General features: G+C 57.0%; 2 protein-coding genes across 4 annotated transcripts; one reads left to right on the top strand and one right to left on the bottom strand.

Moving 5' to 3' along the window:
* Positions 1 to 670: 670 nt before the first annotated feature.
* GNG13 (G protein subunit gamma 13) lies at positions 671 to 4,081 on the top strand. Of its 2 annotated transcripts, XM_074841066.1 has the most exons (4): positions 671 to 992; positions 1,560 to 1,656; positions 2,842 to 2,964; positions 3,875 to 4,081. In XM_074841066.1, the coding sequence occupies exons 3-4, from the start codon at positions 2,867 to 2,869 to the stop codon at positions 3,978 to 3,980; spliced, it is 204 nt and encodes a 67-aa protein (XP_074697167.1). In that variant the 5' UTR covers positions 671 to 992; positions 1,560 to 1,656; positions 2,842 to 2,866; the 3' UTR covers positions 3,981 to 4,081. The 2 variants fall into 2 exon arrangements, with proteins under 2 accessions (XP_074697167.1, XP_074697166.1); XM_074841065.1 differs by lacking the exon at positions 671 to 992 and having other exon boundaries at positions 1,343 to 1,656.
* Positions 4,082 to 4,412: 331 nt separating this feature from the next.
* Positions 4,413 to 16,051, bottom strand: CHTF18 (chromosome transmission fidelity factor 18). Of its 2 annotated transcripts, none has more exons than XM_074841064.1 (22): positions 15,937 to 16,051; positions 15,609 to 15,792; positions 15,327 to 15,444; positions 15,075 to 15,249; positions 14,861 to 14,950; positions 14,668 to 14,720; positions 14,325 to 14,466; positions 13,430 to 13,639; positions 12,561 to 12,658; positions 12,343 to 12,466; positions 12,066 to 12,199; positions 11,602 to 11,695; positions 11,423 to 11,521; positions 10,976 to 11,106; positions 10,526 to 10,688; positions 10,158 to 10,382; positions 9,916 to 10,065; positions 8,891 to 9,021; positions 7,006 to 7,150; positions 6,041 to 6,148; positions 5,226 to 5,283; positions 4,413 to 4,718 (listed from the first exon to the last, which is right to left on the bottom strand). In XM_074841064.1, exons 1-22 carry the CDS (start codon positions 15,991 to 15,993, stop codon positions 4,582 to 4,584), a joined length of 2,826 nt encoding a protein of 941 aa, XP_074697165.1. In that variant the 5' UTR covers positions 15,994 to 16,051; the 3' UTR covers positions 4,413 to 4,581. The 2 variants fall into 2 exon arrangements, with proteins under 2 accessions (XP_074697165.1, XP_074697164.1); XM_074841063.1 differs by having other exon boundaries at positions 15,613 to 15,792.
* Positions 16,052 to 16,106: the final 55 nt, after the last annotated feature.

The raw sequence follows: 16,106 nt of genomic DNA, 5'->3' as shown, positions 1-16,106 counted from the left end.
GCTGCGACTGCAGCGGGCTCAGGGTTTGGCCCCAAAGCAGCTCCATCGATTCCTGGCCAAGCCCCAGGCTCCAGCATCTCCTGGAGAAGGCGGAGGGAGGCTCTCACGGCTATCGATCGCCTGGGGAGGCCGAGGGCTGGCGGGGGACCCCAAGGGCTGCCAGGAGACCCTGACTCACCCCAGCCCTGTGCGCTCAGCGCCATCCTGCTCCGGGCATGTTGACCGTGCAGAGGCTGGTGGGGCTTCTCCTTTGGCTACATCATCAGTTCAGGGCATCGGGCTCCTGCTCAGTAGAAATGGCTTTGGTGGTTTAATGCAATAACGGCTTCTGCCTGCTGGAAGAGACATCCTACATATATATATATGTGTATAGAATGTATTTTAGATATGTGTCTTTTTATAGGTGTATATATTCATTATATTTATTTTATATAATATATGTTATATAATACATAAAAGATAATATAAAAATTATAACAACACACACATATAATATGAATATATCTATTCCATCTCCATACATACGTTATATATAGATGCATGTATGTGTGTGCATGTGTAAATAGATACATATGTAGACATAGCCACCCTTTTTTTATAATGTATGTGTACATTAGACATTCATATGTGTTTGTATAATTGGATGAATCCAGCCCAGGTGTGTTTTATAGAGGACAAACAGCCGCCCGCACGGACACGGGCCCTGGCTGCCCACAGACGGGTGTGAGGGAGGGGCTCTTGGGGCACAACTGGGGCAGTTTTTCTTTGTGGAAACCTTGCTTTGCTTTTATTTATTTTTTTTTTTTTTTTAAAGCGCAAAGCTGCTGTCACCATAATTACCTGAATTTTTTTTTTAATTCGTTGTTTAATGAAAGGGAGTAATGGGTTGGGTTGGGTTTTTTTTTTCCCCCTCACTTGTTTATGGTTTTGCTTTTGCAAGAGTTACATCTCCTGCAGTCAGCTGGCGACTTTGTGGGCTTTTTCCCCTCTCTGTAAGTCACACATTATTATTTTTTAATGTTTTTGCACTTTTCCCTTTGTGCTGACCCTGCCCCTTCACCCACCATATGTTCAGTCTCCAACTGCTCACTTTTTGCATTTATCTGTTCTTTTTCTCCGTTTTAGCTAACCCCTCCCCGGGTGCCCCCCCTCCCCGATCCTCCCTGCCCCCCCGCCCCCCAGCTCTGCCAGCACCAGGGAAATGGGAAGAAACAAGAAATCTGGGGAAGCCATGGAGGGGGTGGCTGGCTTGGGCAGGGATGCAGACAGGGATGCAGGCAGGAGCAAGGACCTCCCTGGGGTGCCACCGTGTCCCACCACACGTTACCCCCCCCCCCCTCCTTGGGGCCCTTCTGTCCCTTAGTGCTCTGGGGGAGGCTGGGGTAACCCCATTTCGGCAGCTCGGCCGCCGGGTACCAGGACGTTCACGTTCAGCGGAGCCAAATCCCCCGGGAGCAGCGGGGGGAGGACGCTCCCATTATCCGGCTCCTGCCGTGTCGGAGGCAGCTGGACCAGCCGTGCATTAATAGATTACACAGAGGATTTGGGCTCGCCAACAGCGAGGGGAACGCTCGCGGGAGGCAAGGCCAGGGCGGCGAGCCGAGCGGCGGGGACGGACGCAGCCCCCGCTCCCCGCTAACACCTTTTCCAGCCAAGGTAGGTGGAGGGCTCAACCGCAGCGCTGCGATGCTGGTGGGGTGGCTGGAGTGGGGATGGGGATGCTGGTCCCCATCTGCCTCCACAAGAGCCACCAGAAGGGACCCGAGCCCCGGGGAGGCCGGACAGCGGGTGCAGGGGGGTGCTGGGCTCTGGGTGCTCACCCTCCTTCCACGCCTGGCTGTTTTTCTGGGGGATGCTCTGTGGAGAAGCCGAGCTGGGGCAGCCCGTGCAGCAGCCAAGCTGTGGCAGCGTGTGGCTGGATTTCATGTCCCCACCACCACCAGCCCCCCCCCCAGCCCTTGCCTGTCCCTGTGCTGGGGGCTGCAGCCTGGCCTGGGGTGCAGGATGGGGGCGTGTGGGCACCCCGGGTTCATCCAGCCCGGGTGCAAAGCAGCATTGCTGGGTGCTGCCCTGGGGGCGTGCTGGAGGGTCTGGGGTCACGCCCAGTCACAGGCAGGGGAAGGGCCCCCTGTGCCACCAATTCCTGGGGAGGGAGGAGGAGGGGACACAGGATCCAGGTGCTTGCAGAGGGGCTCATGCCAGCTTGTGCCCCATCGGCTGCTGTGCCTCAGTTTCCCCATCACGCACGTCCCCACCATCACCCAGGGCCGCAGCTGCGCGAGGGCTGGAGGGAGGGGTGTGTGTTTGGGGGGGGGGCGGTACATGGCACTTTGTCCTGCTCCCCAAATCAGAGCTGACCAGCCACACGAGCCATTTCCGGGGATGCCCAAAAATCCTTCCTGGTCCTGCTCGGGGTCACGGCCAAGCAGGAGAACGACAAACACCCCCTTCCCCCCCCTGCTCCGACAAATAGCTGCCGGTTGATCTTTGCCACTCTCCACCCCAAGCAATTCCACCATCCAAATTGCAGTCAAATTTGGCTGGGTCCTTTGGTTTTGCATGTGCCCGCGGGCACAGCACAGCTACAAGAGGCCAGGGCTGAGCACCCACCCTGGGCTGAGCTGGTCTCACACCCACAGGTAGCCTTTGCCTCACGAGAACAACCCTGAAAGCTCCTGGAGCCACGAGCTGCTCCAACATGGGGCTGGAAACCTGCCCCGGAGCACAGTGGCACGCTGTGCCCATCCTGGGGACCTGCTCTTTGGGGGGGTGCAGAGCTGGGAGGGGGGGGCCGGGGCAGGATGCGGCCATGGGATATGGCACTAACATCCTCATTTGCAGCCCCACAGAGCCCCCGGCTGCCGCCATGGACGAGTGGGACCTCCCGCAGTGGAAGAAGGAGGTGGAAAGCCTGAAGTACCAGCTGGCCTACAAGCGGGAGATGTCCTCCAAGACAATACCCGAGTGAGTGGGTGCCTACCCTCCCCTTCCCGTTCCCCCCACCCCCCGAGCTCTTCTCCACCCCGTAGCCAAAACCCGCATCCCCCTTCCAATCACCCAGAGCTCCCAAAACAAGGTGGGTTTTCCAATCTTCCCTTTATGGGTCTTCAAGCCCTCCAAGTTCCAGAGGCAGAAACAGCCCCAGCCCCAGCACTGGTGCCCAAAAAGCCCCTGTGCTCCTTTCGCCAAAGCCCCCCCGTTCCAACTCCTGCCCAAGCTCCAGTGGTGGCAGCGGCTGTGGGACCCACCTCCCCTCCCTCCCCAAACACCCAGGTGCCCCCCAGCACTCCAGGCTCAGCTGGGCGAGTGTGCAGACACCCCCCCCACCCCAGAGCTCAAAAGACTTAAACTTTTAAAACCTCAGGGACAAGTCTTCCCCCACGCTGGTTTGCAGCTCGCTGCTCCTCAAGGCAAAGGGGCTTGGGACATCCCACCAGTTAACCCAGCCCGTGGCCCCATCGCTCACTGGCCTCTTAGAAGGTGGGGGGGGGGTGACAGAAAAAGAACAACTTTAGCAAATAAGTTTAAAAATGCAACGCAAGGGCTGTCTCCATGCCAGCAGCGCCTGGGCAGCCACAGATGTGGGGGCAAAACGCTTTTATTAAATTTGTGCTTATCTCCCCTGGCCGAAAACCAGCCAGGTACACCCTGACATCCCTGCCAGAGCAGGCTGCACCCCAGCATCACTCCCCACCAGAGCAGGATTTACCCCAGGCACTGCAGCCCCCCCCACCTCCAGCCCCCCCCATTATGCTGCCGCCCAGCCCCTGCCCCACATCCCTCGCAGAAGGTGACACATTTGCAAAATGCTTCGGTGCGACGCAAACCCGCTCGGGTGGGGTCTACGCTCCCCCCTTCGCCCCCTTCTCCGCAGGTTTGTGAAGTGGATCGAGGACGGCATTTCTGAAGACCCCTTCTTGAACCCGGAGCTGATGAAAAACAACCCCTGGGTGGAAAAAGGCAAATGCACCATCCTCTGAGGGGCCACCCCCCCCACACCTGCAGCCCCTCGCGCCCCCCACGGAATGTACACTTTTTTATTAGCTAGCTTCCTAATATGACTACCTGAACAAAAACCCTACCCTCATCTTGTCTTTTTATTTTCAGTAGTAGAAGTGTTTCTTTTTTATACTGGGGGGGACACGGGGAAAGCACAGGGGGGTGGGAGGCGTGGGGGGGACAGGAGCAGCAAAGGTTTCTCCGGGGTTAGGCCGCAGTTCCCAGTCGCAGACCTCCACTCCCCTCTGCCCATCAAGCAGGCAGCTTTTTCAACTTGTAAAGGGAGAAAAGTTTTTATAAAACATTTTCAGTGATTCAAAATCTTCTTTTGTATATTGTAGGATATAATTTTGCAGGAAAACAGGCAAAATATGACAACTAAGGGTTTATAACTGAAATAAACAGAACAATACTTTATGATTAATTTTTTATATATATTTTATTTTTTTTTAAACAAGTGGGTACTAAAAAATAAACCAACCAAGGCTCATGCACACACACCCCATCCATAGGTTAGAAAGCCAAATCAGCTCATCCCTTCAGTTCCACCCCCGTAATTTCCTGGGCTTCACCTCTGCCCTGCTAGAGCAGGTCCTTGATGTAGATGTTCCTCCTGACGGCGTTGGAAACCCCTTCGTTAAACCTAAACCAGACATCGCTCTTCCCCACGGCCTTTCCCATCTGGCTCTCGAGCGACTCTTCCTTGGAGGCCTGAGGGACTGCAGGGGGAGGAAGATCAATGTTAAAAACTTGCAGAAACTCTTAAGGTTATAACCTGTGCCCAGGCTGCACGGGCAGGTGAGGGCATGGGGTGGGGGGGTTTGTACTGGCAAAGCTGTTGCTCCCACATCCTGGATCCTGCGAGCACCTGAGGTACCACAACCCTTCCCCCCAAGCTCAGTGGAGTTGTTGGTCCTTTAGATGCTGTCAGAAGCCACCGACCTGTCCACACACACCCCCCTGCCCGCTGTGCCAGGGCCAGTTCACTCAATACCCCCCTCCCCACCCTGCCCATGGCCCCCAGGGTGCAGCGTGGAGGGACCCAGCCCCTGTTTAGGGGTGTGGGGTCTGAGCACCGTGAATGCAGTGACTCCCTCAGCGGCACCTGTGGCCACCTCGTCTCTCTGCCACCCACCCATGGCCACCTCGTCCCTCTGCCACCCACCCACAGCCACCCGGACCCTCTGCCACCCACCCTGTGGCCACCCTGTCCCTCTGCTACCCACCCGTGGCTGTGGCCACCTGCTGCCGCTGAAGCGGCCGCCCGAAGAAGTCAGTCTCAGGCTGTGAAAAGTGAAAAAAAAAAAAAAGCAGGTTAGTGTGGTTCTGTTGGCGTCTGCATTTACAGCTCACATTTAGAGAGGGCCAAGAACAAGCTGAGTTTCTCTCTGTGCAAGGCTAGACGCTAGACACCACTCAGCTCTGCCCAATTTTAAGCTAAGTCAGGCCTAGGCTGGGGCTCTTGCATGCGGTCGTCACCCCACGCTTAGGCCTGCACCAGCCACTTCCCCCTTCAAGCCCCGGGCGCAGGAGGAAGCTGGTGAGCAGGAGCCAGATGCAAATCCTGCAGAAAGGGCCAGCGGCCTCAGTAAAATGCAAATAGCATTCAAAATCGGGTGGGAAAGACAAACTTTAAGGCTCATCGTGCTAAAGCAGGGTTTTATGGGCAGCCGAGGTCATGGAGAGGGGTGGGGGGGGACACACCACCTCTTGCTCCTCTTGGTTCAGCGGAGCTGCTGGTGCCCTCCCCGCCCCACGAGCAGCTCCCTGCAGCATCCACTGGGCCAAAATTCAGCTATTTTAACCCACTCTTTCCTTCCCCAGCCCTGAAAGCTTCGCGGGGCACGTCCGTAATTGTCACCGCGCTCCAACCCATCCCCACGCTGTAAACCCAGCGATGCGCTGATGGGACGCGCAGTGCCCAACTATTCTATTAAAAGAAACTGTACTAAAAATAAATAAATACCAACGGAGACAGGCAGCCTCCGGCAGGCGAGGGAGGCGCTGGGAGGAAACGAGGTAAAAATTGCAGCCCCCTCACCTTGTCCTCCACCGCCGCTCTCCGGACGATGTGCTCCAGGCGCTGCTGGTGGTTTGGGGGCACCACGGGCCCCGTGTCCCCGCGCTCCCCGAGGCCATTCCCGGGCTCCTGCGGGACAGAGAGACCTGAGTGAGGGTCCCTTTGGGGCCAGGCAAGCTCATGGTTTGGGGATCCCCCCCAGGGTGATGCACAGCCTGAGGTGCCTTGTCACGCCCCTCTCTTTGCTGCCACGTTTGATGACATTATCCAAACGACCCGGGAAGGAATTTCTCATCATTTTCAGCAGCGCTTTGGGCACGTGCGTGTTTGCAGCCGCTTTTCCTTGGGACTTCACGGTCGGCACCGTGTAAACAAGGAGCCTTCAGAGATGTTTTTGCAGCATCTCTTTGCCCCACGCATCCCCTGAGCTCCAAGAAGGGGCTCTCAGGGATTAATTATCCCCACAACACCAGGGCAGAGCAGGCACCAGCTACACCCAAGCTGTTTCTCAGCCTTTTCCACCTCCTCCTGCCCGCTGCTCCACGGAGGGTTTTGGTGGTGGGCAGAGTAACTCTGCTCTTCCCGGGGGCTTTGGGACTTTGGGGAGGATCGGAGTGAAGCAGCGAGGGAACATGAAGGCAGGAAAGAGTGGGGTCAGCTCCCCCACAGACACATACAAATCACAGCCAGACAAACTAAAATTCTAAAATTCCCATCTCATCGCATCCCTTGTTAGAGGATTGAAGGGCTGAAAGCTTTAACTCACTGCGAATGTTTCTTTCCACAATTCCTGCAAAAAGATGAGCCCTTCAGGCACAGATGTGCTGCCCGAAGGCAGATGTGCAGGCAGACGGCTGTGGGGGTTAATCCTGGATTTCCATTTGCAGAGCAAAAGCTTTGGAAACACCAGGTCCCCAAACCGGCCCTAAGGACTTTATCCCCACCGATGCACCCACCACCCCAAGGACACCACGAGCTCTCCCTACCTCACTCAGGTTTCGTGCCTGCAGCAAAGCCTCCGTCCTCCTCATCTTCTCCAGCTCAATCTCCCTGGCGATGAGCTGCTTGGCCTGGTAGGTGAGCTGCCTGCGAGCCGGCAGGTCCGGGAACCGGCAGACGTCCTCCACGTTCCTGCGTTGTGCAGAGCAGGAAGCAAGAGAAAAATCAATCAATACCAAAAATAAAAAAAGCATTATGCAAACTGCAGCCTGAGAAACTCCCCAGACTCTCAGCCCCGTCCCCTCCAGCCTCTCGGTATGATCCTGGCCACGGTGCCTCAGTTTCCCCATCGCTGCCCTCCCTGAGTCTGCACGTGTGATGGCAGCGCTGGAAGCTGCCGGGCACGTGGAGCCAGGTTGCTGCAGGGTATCTCAGCTGAACGGGACCTCAGGAGGGATTATGTGCTTTTTAATCTCGGTTTTAATGCAAGAAGAGGAAACGGCAGGCGGGTCTGTGCTGAACAGATTGCCCTGAAAAAGCCACAGTCACAGCCCAGCTTGGGCACAAGCAGCACCACGGCCCGTTGCATGAACCCCGAGGTGCCTGCGGGGAGCTGTTTAATTGAGATACGGCCATGAACAGTAATTTTGGCTAATCAGAGCAGTTTTATTCTTAACGAGGTTGGTGCACCAGATCTGGAGTCAGGCCTGTTTCAGTACAGCAAAAGCCCAGGCGCAGTCCCAGCACCCAGGAGCCAGCTGGGCCAGTTCCTCTGCCAGCTGTAAATATTTCACACTTTATTCACATTCAATATTATTCCCCTTAAAATAAAAGGAGCAAAGTCCTGTGTCAGATGACTTTGCAGTCATATAGAAACTCGCTGTCAAATCCATGATTTTAAAAGTTTACAAGAGAAAACACAGGTTTTGCTGTCGAGAACAGCTTTGTTTGCCACAGAGATGCTGGGATGCGACTCGCAGGTGCCACTGGGACGCGACACCCCCGTGGTCTCCACCATCACTGTGCGTGGCCAGGAAACAGGCTCAGGATTCACCAAAAAAAAGTGAAGCAAAGCAAAGCAACGCGCCTGCTCATGCCACGTGGCTCCCAACGTGCCCCGGTTTCCCCACGGCTGCGTTTCGGTGCCCAGCGTGGGGAGGGGAGGGCAGGACAGGTCCCTACAGCCGCTGCAGCTCCCGCAGGCCTTTCCACAGGAAAGAAAAAAAAAAAATAAAGTGCTTCACTGTAATTAGATACAGCTGCTTGATTTAACAGAGGCTAATTTTTGTAATTAACTTTGCACCAGGAAGACATTAGCATTGCTCCTAGCTGTGGTCGGGTCTGTACGACTTCACTGAAGTGTCAGGAGAGTTTAGGGCTCTGTATATACTTAAAGCACAGTGAGACTCGGGTCTAGCAGCGGCCGGCTGTCAAAATACAAACTAACCGTGGCTACGGTGACCTGTGTGCAACGTGCCCAGGTGGACTTGCTCTCCCCTGTTCCCACAAGCCCCCAGCAGCTTCGGTCCCTCCTCTGCCAGCTCTGGCAAGAGCCAAAGGCAGCTCCTTCCTCTCCCTTAATCCCATTAAAGCAAAACCAGCCTTGCTTCGGCCTCAGTCTGAGGGAGCGAGGGGGCAGCCGGACCACGCTGTGGCTGGAGCAAATCCAGCGGCAGCCCCGAGCACCCGCCAGGCTCCGGGGTTCCTCCTTTAAAAAACAAAAAGGCAAAAAAGCCGATAATCGGAGCAAGTCGGGTCCCTGCAGCCATCCCAGCACTGGGCAGCTCGCACCAACCCGTCTGCCATCGCCAGAGAAACCTCTGAGCTCTTGCTGCAAGAAACCAGCTCAATGCTACGATGTTTTCAGGCTCAGACTCCTTCCCAAACTGTTATTTTCGACCCCTACGCCTTCTCCCCACCCTTGGGACTTACGGGTCGAGCTTGTAGACGTACTGGCCCTCGGGCAAGCGTTCCTGGTGGTAGGTGAGGTTGTAGGCCAGCATGGTGCTGATGAGGTCTGCCAGCTGCTGCTTCTCCTTCAGGCTGTAGAGCTGGGTGTTCACCTGGGGAGGAGGAGAGCAGAGCCCAGCAAGGGGAGAGCATCACTAACCCAGAATGATTTCTAAACACAAAAATAACCTGAAGCATGGGGTTTGTCTCTCTAGGAGAAAGGACAGTTAATACCCGCGAGGTTCAGACCAAGTTTAGTTTCCTATTAGGGACACATGTACTTCACGCCGCAGGGACGGTCCCTTCCAACAGCCCCAAGGGTAAATGCACCCAACGCAACCACACGTGCAGGTGAACCTGCTGCTGGAAGATCCCCCCCAAGCCCCCCCTCAAGGGGTGCAGGGGTCCAGGATTCGCATGACCAGCACTCTGGTATCTCAGCGCCGTGTCCCCAGCTTTTTTTTGACTTTCTACAATAGGTGACTGTTAGACTGATGCTGAGGGCTCTCTGGGTTTCTCAAATCCGTGTTACAGTGGTAAGTTTAAGAGTTAGCTTTTGAACTGTGGAGGTAAAAATAGAGAAGTATTTCTAGCCTGGTTTACACTCTCTGCCCCACTATGATACCTGTCTGCGTTGGTTTGGCAGTCAAGGGGAAAGCAATCTTAATAAGTGACGAGCTGTATTTTGCACATTTAAGGCTTTCAGTGGCTTTTGCAGCTGTTGTTATCCTAAATAAGCTACGCTAGTCAAGCTTTCTACAAAAGTGTACGTGTATCTAAATGGGCACAATGTTAAGTAAAACTCCACAGAAATTCTGTTGTTGTGTTGTCGTCTGCATCGGCTGCAATCGGGTCAAACCGACCCCAAATTCAGGATGGAGCTCTGGGATAGCTCAGCCTGGGTGATGCAGAGCAGGGGACGAGTCCCAGCCCTCGCTGAGGCGGGGGGTTGCAGAGGGGACACGACATCTGGCCGCTGCAGTGAGAGGGGGCTGGCAGGAACTCACCGGTCGGAGCTTGGGGGCGATGATGTCCAGCAGCAGACAGAGCACCTCCAAAACGAGGGGCTGCTGCCCTGCGCGGCTGCGAGCGCTGGGCGTTATCCCTGACACCATGGACACGACGAGGTTCTGCATGTGGTTCAGCTTGGCCAGGGCCTGGGGGGGGAGCAGGGATGACTCAGCCACAGACGCGCCCGTGGGTGACAGAGCTGGAGCCACGCTGTCACCGTGCCCTCCCTGGGACTTGCCTCGTGCTGGCTGCTGGGGTAAGCGAGCCGGGGGATGGTGGTGGCCGCAAAGAGCAGGTGGAAAGCCACAGGCAGGAAGGGCAGGTATCGCATCAGCTGGAAGCTCTGCCCGTGCAGGACAGCCCGGCTCAGCAGGTCGGAGAAGCTCAGCCACTCCAGAGCCAAACACACTGAGTTGAGACTGGAGTCCCGCAGCTTCATGTTCAGGAAATTATCGTACAGACCCTGGAAGTGGGTGCAGGATTAGAGAAGGCCCGTGGCTGGGCAGATGGTCCCGTCAGAGTGCGCTGCTGGGATTCTGAGCATCCCACTGAGCTCAGCTCCAGCACAAGGAAGGGCCCCCCAGCTCTCCCCTTCGGCTGCTCTACCTGCGCCAGCTTCTCCTGCTCCCCCGAGGAGACGGCGAGGTGCAGGATGTGGTGGAAGCGGTGGGAGGAGGCATTGAAGGCAGCCGTCCCCCCGAGGTGTGACAGGTCCTCATCGCCCACCAGCAGCTGGGTTGGCAAAGCAGGGTCCATCCCTATTCTGTGCCTGGGGGGAGCCCAAAGAGAAGAGCTCAGGGTGAGCAGCAAGGAATATTTAAACCCCTGCGGACTGGACTGAAGGCAATCCCAATGCAAATTACTGGGCACTAAAGAGAGCGGCCAGAGAGCATCCAGACACACAAATTTGCTGAAACAAAGCCGGGCTCTCCAGGACCTTTCAGGTTTCCCCACCACAGGCCTTGTAATCAGGGCAGGGGGTAGCAGGAAGCGGTGTGCTCTAAGCTGACAGCAGACCTAATAAATCCGCCCCCTCTCCCCGCCCCCCCACTTTACCTTTGGACCTTTGGGAGCTGGAAGATGTCCTGCCAGATGGAGAAGAGCCCCTTGTTTTGGTCCTTCAAGCCGATCTTCATCGTCTGCACCATCTGTACGCTCAGCTCCTTCTGGCCTCGGCCGTGGAGGAACTGCAACACAAGCGAGGGGCTGGGGGCGGGGGGCAGACGGGCACAGCGGGGAGGGAGGGGGATGCTCACAGCAGCTAGAAGTGCTGGGGAAAGCCAGAGATGGCGACACGTCGCTCCTCCTCCATTTGTAGGGGAATCAAGGTTAAAAATAACAGAGGGGACAGGGTGGACATTTTAGGGATCTGCCTGGGACACAGATTTTTCCCTCCATCCCCATCTGAGCCCAGAGCAAGTCGAGAGCCACAGCAAATCCGTGTCCCCCAGAGACCTCCTGGCGACACGGGTACCTGCAGGGTGTTTATGCAGACACGGGTACCTGCAGGGTGTTTATGCAGGAGCGGATGTCGTTCTCTGTCTTCTCGCAGAGCGCCAGCAGCGCGCCCGTGTCCGCCCTCATGCCCTGCCGCAGGGTGATCTGTGGGAGAGGGGGGGGTCAGCAGGGAGGGCCCCCCCAAACCCTGGAGGGGAAAAGAGGAGCCCTGGGCCACGCCGCACCTCGCAGAGCCGCTGGGCGAGCCGGGACGGTGCCGTCCGAGGGAAGTTGAGCAGGAACGATTGCTGCCGCAGCGGCCGGAGGGCAGGGACGTACCTGGCAAAGGGAAGCACAGGGGTGTCTGAGCGAGCCTGGCAGAGGAAGAAATCCAGTGATTAACGCTCCACTCAAAAGAGATACAGGTTATTTAGCAGCTGCCCGCACACCACTGCACACTCGGGCACGCACAAACGCAACTGTGTGCTCACACCTGGCTACAAGTCACCTCAGCAGATACAAAACCCAGGGGAGCAGGTTTCAGGAAAACTGAGCGTGTTGCAGTTTTATGTTTTGTAAGGTATTTCTAAACTGACAGCAGATAATCTGGCACAAGAGGGCTTTGGCTGGAGGCAACAGCAGCCGCCTCGTCGCTTGGGGCAGAGGTCTTGGCTCCCCACCCCTCCCCAGACACGCAGGAGATACTGACTGGTCGTTGCAGATGCAGATGATGGGTCTGAGCAGCAATCCGCCCTCACGCCGCCTCCTCCGGCCCGTGCCGGCCACTGCCTCGCCCTCCGCATCCTTACGGTGGATGATGTTCAGCAGCACGTTGATAGATGCCTTGGGAAAAAAAAAAAAAAATTGAGGACAGAAGGGATGAATTCTTGCTGTTCAGAGGCAAGAAAACGCTCTTAAAATGAATGCTAAGAGGGCAATAGTCAAGTGGTTAATGCAAAAGGTGACCAGATCCAGGCTGGGCTCACCGTGGGCGCCCCGTCTATCTCATCGATGATCAGGCAGTTGGGCTTCTCGTTGGTGCCCAGCACAGACTTCATTTGGGTGGCAGCTTCAATGCGGGTTTTAAAAACCTCGGGGCTGCGGTCGTCGCTGCAAGAGAAGGTGGTGTCAGGCTGCTGCGGCACGGCAGCACCCCCGGCAGCTCCTGGGGCAGGGCAGGGCTGTGCAGCCGGCACAGGCTCACCTGGCGTTCATCTCGACAGCGTTGTACCCTGCGTGCTTCGCGATGACATGGGCCAGTGTTGTCTTTCCCAAGCCGGGTGGGCCACAGAGCAGGGCTACCTGTGGCAGAGAGGCTATCGTCAGCCCGGCAGGCAGTGAGGCAGGGCTTCCTGCAGCACCCACCAGGCTGCCACGCACGGGGACAGGGCTCTGCAGCCTGCAAAATGGTCTGCTGTAACCCTCGGGAGCTGCTGCGCTGGTTTGTAGACTACCAAGAAAAGGGAAAAGTCACTGGAGGAGGGAGAATGTAACAGCAACTCTCAGAGGTGACAGTGCCATCCTGGCAGCATCTCACATGCATATGTTTAAGTTTGCAGGGCAATAAATAGAAAAGGCTGAACAAAATCCCTTCCAGAATTACGTGCCTGAGAAGCAATGCTTAGTATCTATTTTTGTTTCCCATTTTTTATACCCTCTCACTGGACAGGTTGAAGCTGGTAAGCTGGCCTGGGCATGCTCTCTCTGCTCCCTCTAGCATTTGAGCGTCACTGCTCTTTTCTGGATGCAGAAACTCTAGCTCAAAGGCATGTCACGTCTGCCCCTACCAAATATAGTCAAGACCAACCTCTGCTAAAAAGGGTAGATCTTCCCTCAACCGGCCCATTTAATTTGGCTGGAGGAAGTCTGTTCCCCTCCCCTTGTTATCACATTTCTCAAGCCCAAACAGACAAAGAAATGACAAAACCCCATATTCACCAAGAAGAAACAAGGAATCCAATTTCTCCTAGATCTGTACTGGAGAAGAAGGGGAAGATCCTGCTCCTCACCTCGGTGGCAGGGTGAGGGGGACGGGAGAGGAGACCCCCTGCAGCAGTGTCCTGTCCTGCTCACCTTGTATTTGGGTCTCTTGTGCTGGTCCAGCTCCGCCTCCAGAATCTCCTCTGTCAGCTGGACCTTTGTTTTCCACTTATTCTGCTGCTCCTTAGGCTGGTTGAATGGAGGATGAGCTTCAGTGCTGGGCTTGGCCTTCACAGCCCTCTCCTTCCCGAACACCACCGTGTCCCAGAGCTTGAGCCACTTCAGAAGGCAGCGGTTTGTGTACTGCATGTGGGCAAGGAAGCAAACAAACTCATCAAACCTCGGAAGGATCCGGCCACGGACAGAGGAAGGGCCTCTCTTTCACAGCTTAAAAACCAGCGTAGCCTGCAGAAGAAGGAGCCAAGCCCGGGGAGGCAATGCACAGCATGTCTGCCCAGACAGACCTCAAGCGGGTGGCACGTCACCCCCCGCCATGGCAGTGGCGGCCCAGGTTTCCTCCTGGCATCTCTCTGGGACAGCACGGGAAGGCGGTTTCCCTTCCCACCTCGACCACCATCCCAGAGAGCAACCAAGGACAAGTCACACCAGCCCTGCTGTCCCTTGTCTGTCTCGGCTCAACCCAACGCTTCTCAGCCTCTTCCATAATTCCCAATTCCCTACAAAACTTCTAATATTCAAAAAAAACCCGAAATAGCCAACAATTCCTGGCTAAAGTCCTGTCTTTTTCGTCTTATTTTTGTCATCTTTCGTAATCTCTTTTCTCAGAAAGTCCACAGCTGAAAACCCCCTGCCCCGAGCTCTCAGCAGCAGGCCTGTCCCCGAGCAGGGCTAGCACAGACGGAGCCCCCTCCAGCCAGTGCTTCCAAAAAGGCAGCACCATAAAACCTTGACCCCACAGCATTACAGAACAGTTATAGAAGTGGTAAACCCACCCAAACCCCAAGCCCCACTTCTCCCAGTGCCTCACATCATCACTGAGCAGCTCCATGTAGCGCCGGGGCATGAATTTGTCCACCCAGAGGCAATGCAGCGCAGACTCCTCCTCATCTGCTGGCTCCGATTCCCCGCGGGGCTCCGGGCTCTCAGCACTGGTCTCGCTCTCAAGGCAACTGCAGGAAAGAATTAATTTGTCCTAAACCACCCAGGGAGTCAGGGGAGGGCTGGGAATTACACCCGGACTTCCCAAGCTGGGGATGCTGTGGGCAAAGAGGCTCCTCTGCTCACAAGTCCCCAAAAGCTGGACCCCACCAGGGCATTTTGGGAGCCAAATCCAACAGTGGAGGAAGTGGGATTTCGTCCCAACATGTCACCTGTTTATTATCTCCGTCAGCTGCTGCGACGCCTCCAGAACACGCCTTCGACGCTTAAGCACAAAGAGGGTGAGAGGGGGGTCAGCGACGTCCCCTTAACCCGCAGCTGGGGGGAACAGGGATTCAGGAGCCAACGCTGTGGCTATCCAGGGGTGGCAGGGGAAGGCAGGAAGGTTGGTATAAGATGGGATACCTCTTCATCCACTTGTTCCTTCAGGTAGGAGAAAGGCACCCCCAGTAAGTGCAGCGGCCTGCGCGCATTCCAGCCCAGGGAATCGGGGACCTGCGAGGACCAGAGGACACACACCGACGCTCAGCACAAGTATTTTATGCTTCATCAAAGGATCCCCTCCTGAAGTGGGTGGAGATCAGAGAGAAGCACGCCCAGCCTTCATATCCCCTCTTACCTCCACCCCTGTCCTGAAGGGATCATCTTTCACCACCATGAAGACTCTGGTGCCCTCGGTGGACGTCACGTTGATGTAGTCCTCCAGGATGGGCGGCCGCTTGAGGACCCGCTGCTTCTTGGAGGGCGGCGTGGTCTGCAGCGGGGCCATGCCGCTCGTCTCCAGGTGGTCCAAGCTGGAGAAAACCAGGTTCCTTTAGAAGGGGCGAGGAAAAAAGCCCTTGAACCCCACCGAAGGGTCAAGGTGGCCAACCTGGCAGTCTGGGGAGCCTCTGGGCCTGCATCCCAGCGGACATCAGGAGCCAACTCATCATCTGCACCGAAGTTGAGCTTCTTAACAGCTTCCAGGCGTTGTCGCTTGGGCTTCGGGGCTGCGAGAGACACCAGGGCAGGAGGAAGAGGAGAAGCATCGCTGACGGAAGGGGGGTGCTGGGCTGCTCCTCCAGCAGCACCCTGCACCGCTCGGGGTGGGGGGGAAAGGGGTCACCAGCACCCGGGGACCCTCCGGGGCTGCAGACCTGTCTTAGGACCAAACCTACTGCGGGCTGCGGGCGGCGGCGGGGAGCCGGGCGGGTCGCAGCCCCGGTCCCTCTTCCTGCGGTTGGTGCCCCCCGGGCCGCTGCCCTCGACGGGGTCCCCGGGGGGGTCGGGCTCCTCCGGCGGCTGCCTCCTGCCCCGGAACCGGGAGATTTTGGGGGTAGCGGGTGGGGATGGGTCATCTGCAAGAGGCGGGACACCACACGGTGCCGGTCACCGGAGGGGACCCGCGGCGGGGCGGGCACACGCGGCTCCGCGCAAAGCCCGGCCCCTGCCCGCTGCCTCTCTGCTTCCGGTAGCGGACACGGCGCGGCGGCCAGGCCCACCTCCCAGCTCGGCCAGCACCTCCAGCTCGGCCGCGAACCGCTGGGCGAAATCCTCATCGCAGCCCTCCCCGGGGCCCTCCATGGGCCGCGCCGGCCCCGCGCCCCGCGCGCCCCGCGCTTCCGGCCGCCGCGCGAGCCGCGGAGCCGCCGCTGATTGGACGAATCGCGCC

Source organism: Strix aluco, chromosome 15 (genome assembly GCF_031877795.1).
Source record: "Strix aluco isolate bStrAlu1 chromosome 15, bStrAlu1.hap1, whole genome shotgun sequence".
Classification (NCBI taxonomy): Eukaryota; Metazoa; Chordata; class Aves; order Strigiformes; family Strigidae; genus Strix; species Strix aluco.
The sequence above is the reverse complement of the archived record's forward strand: the minus strand, read 5'-3'. Positions and strand labels throughout refer to the sequence as shown.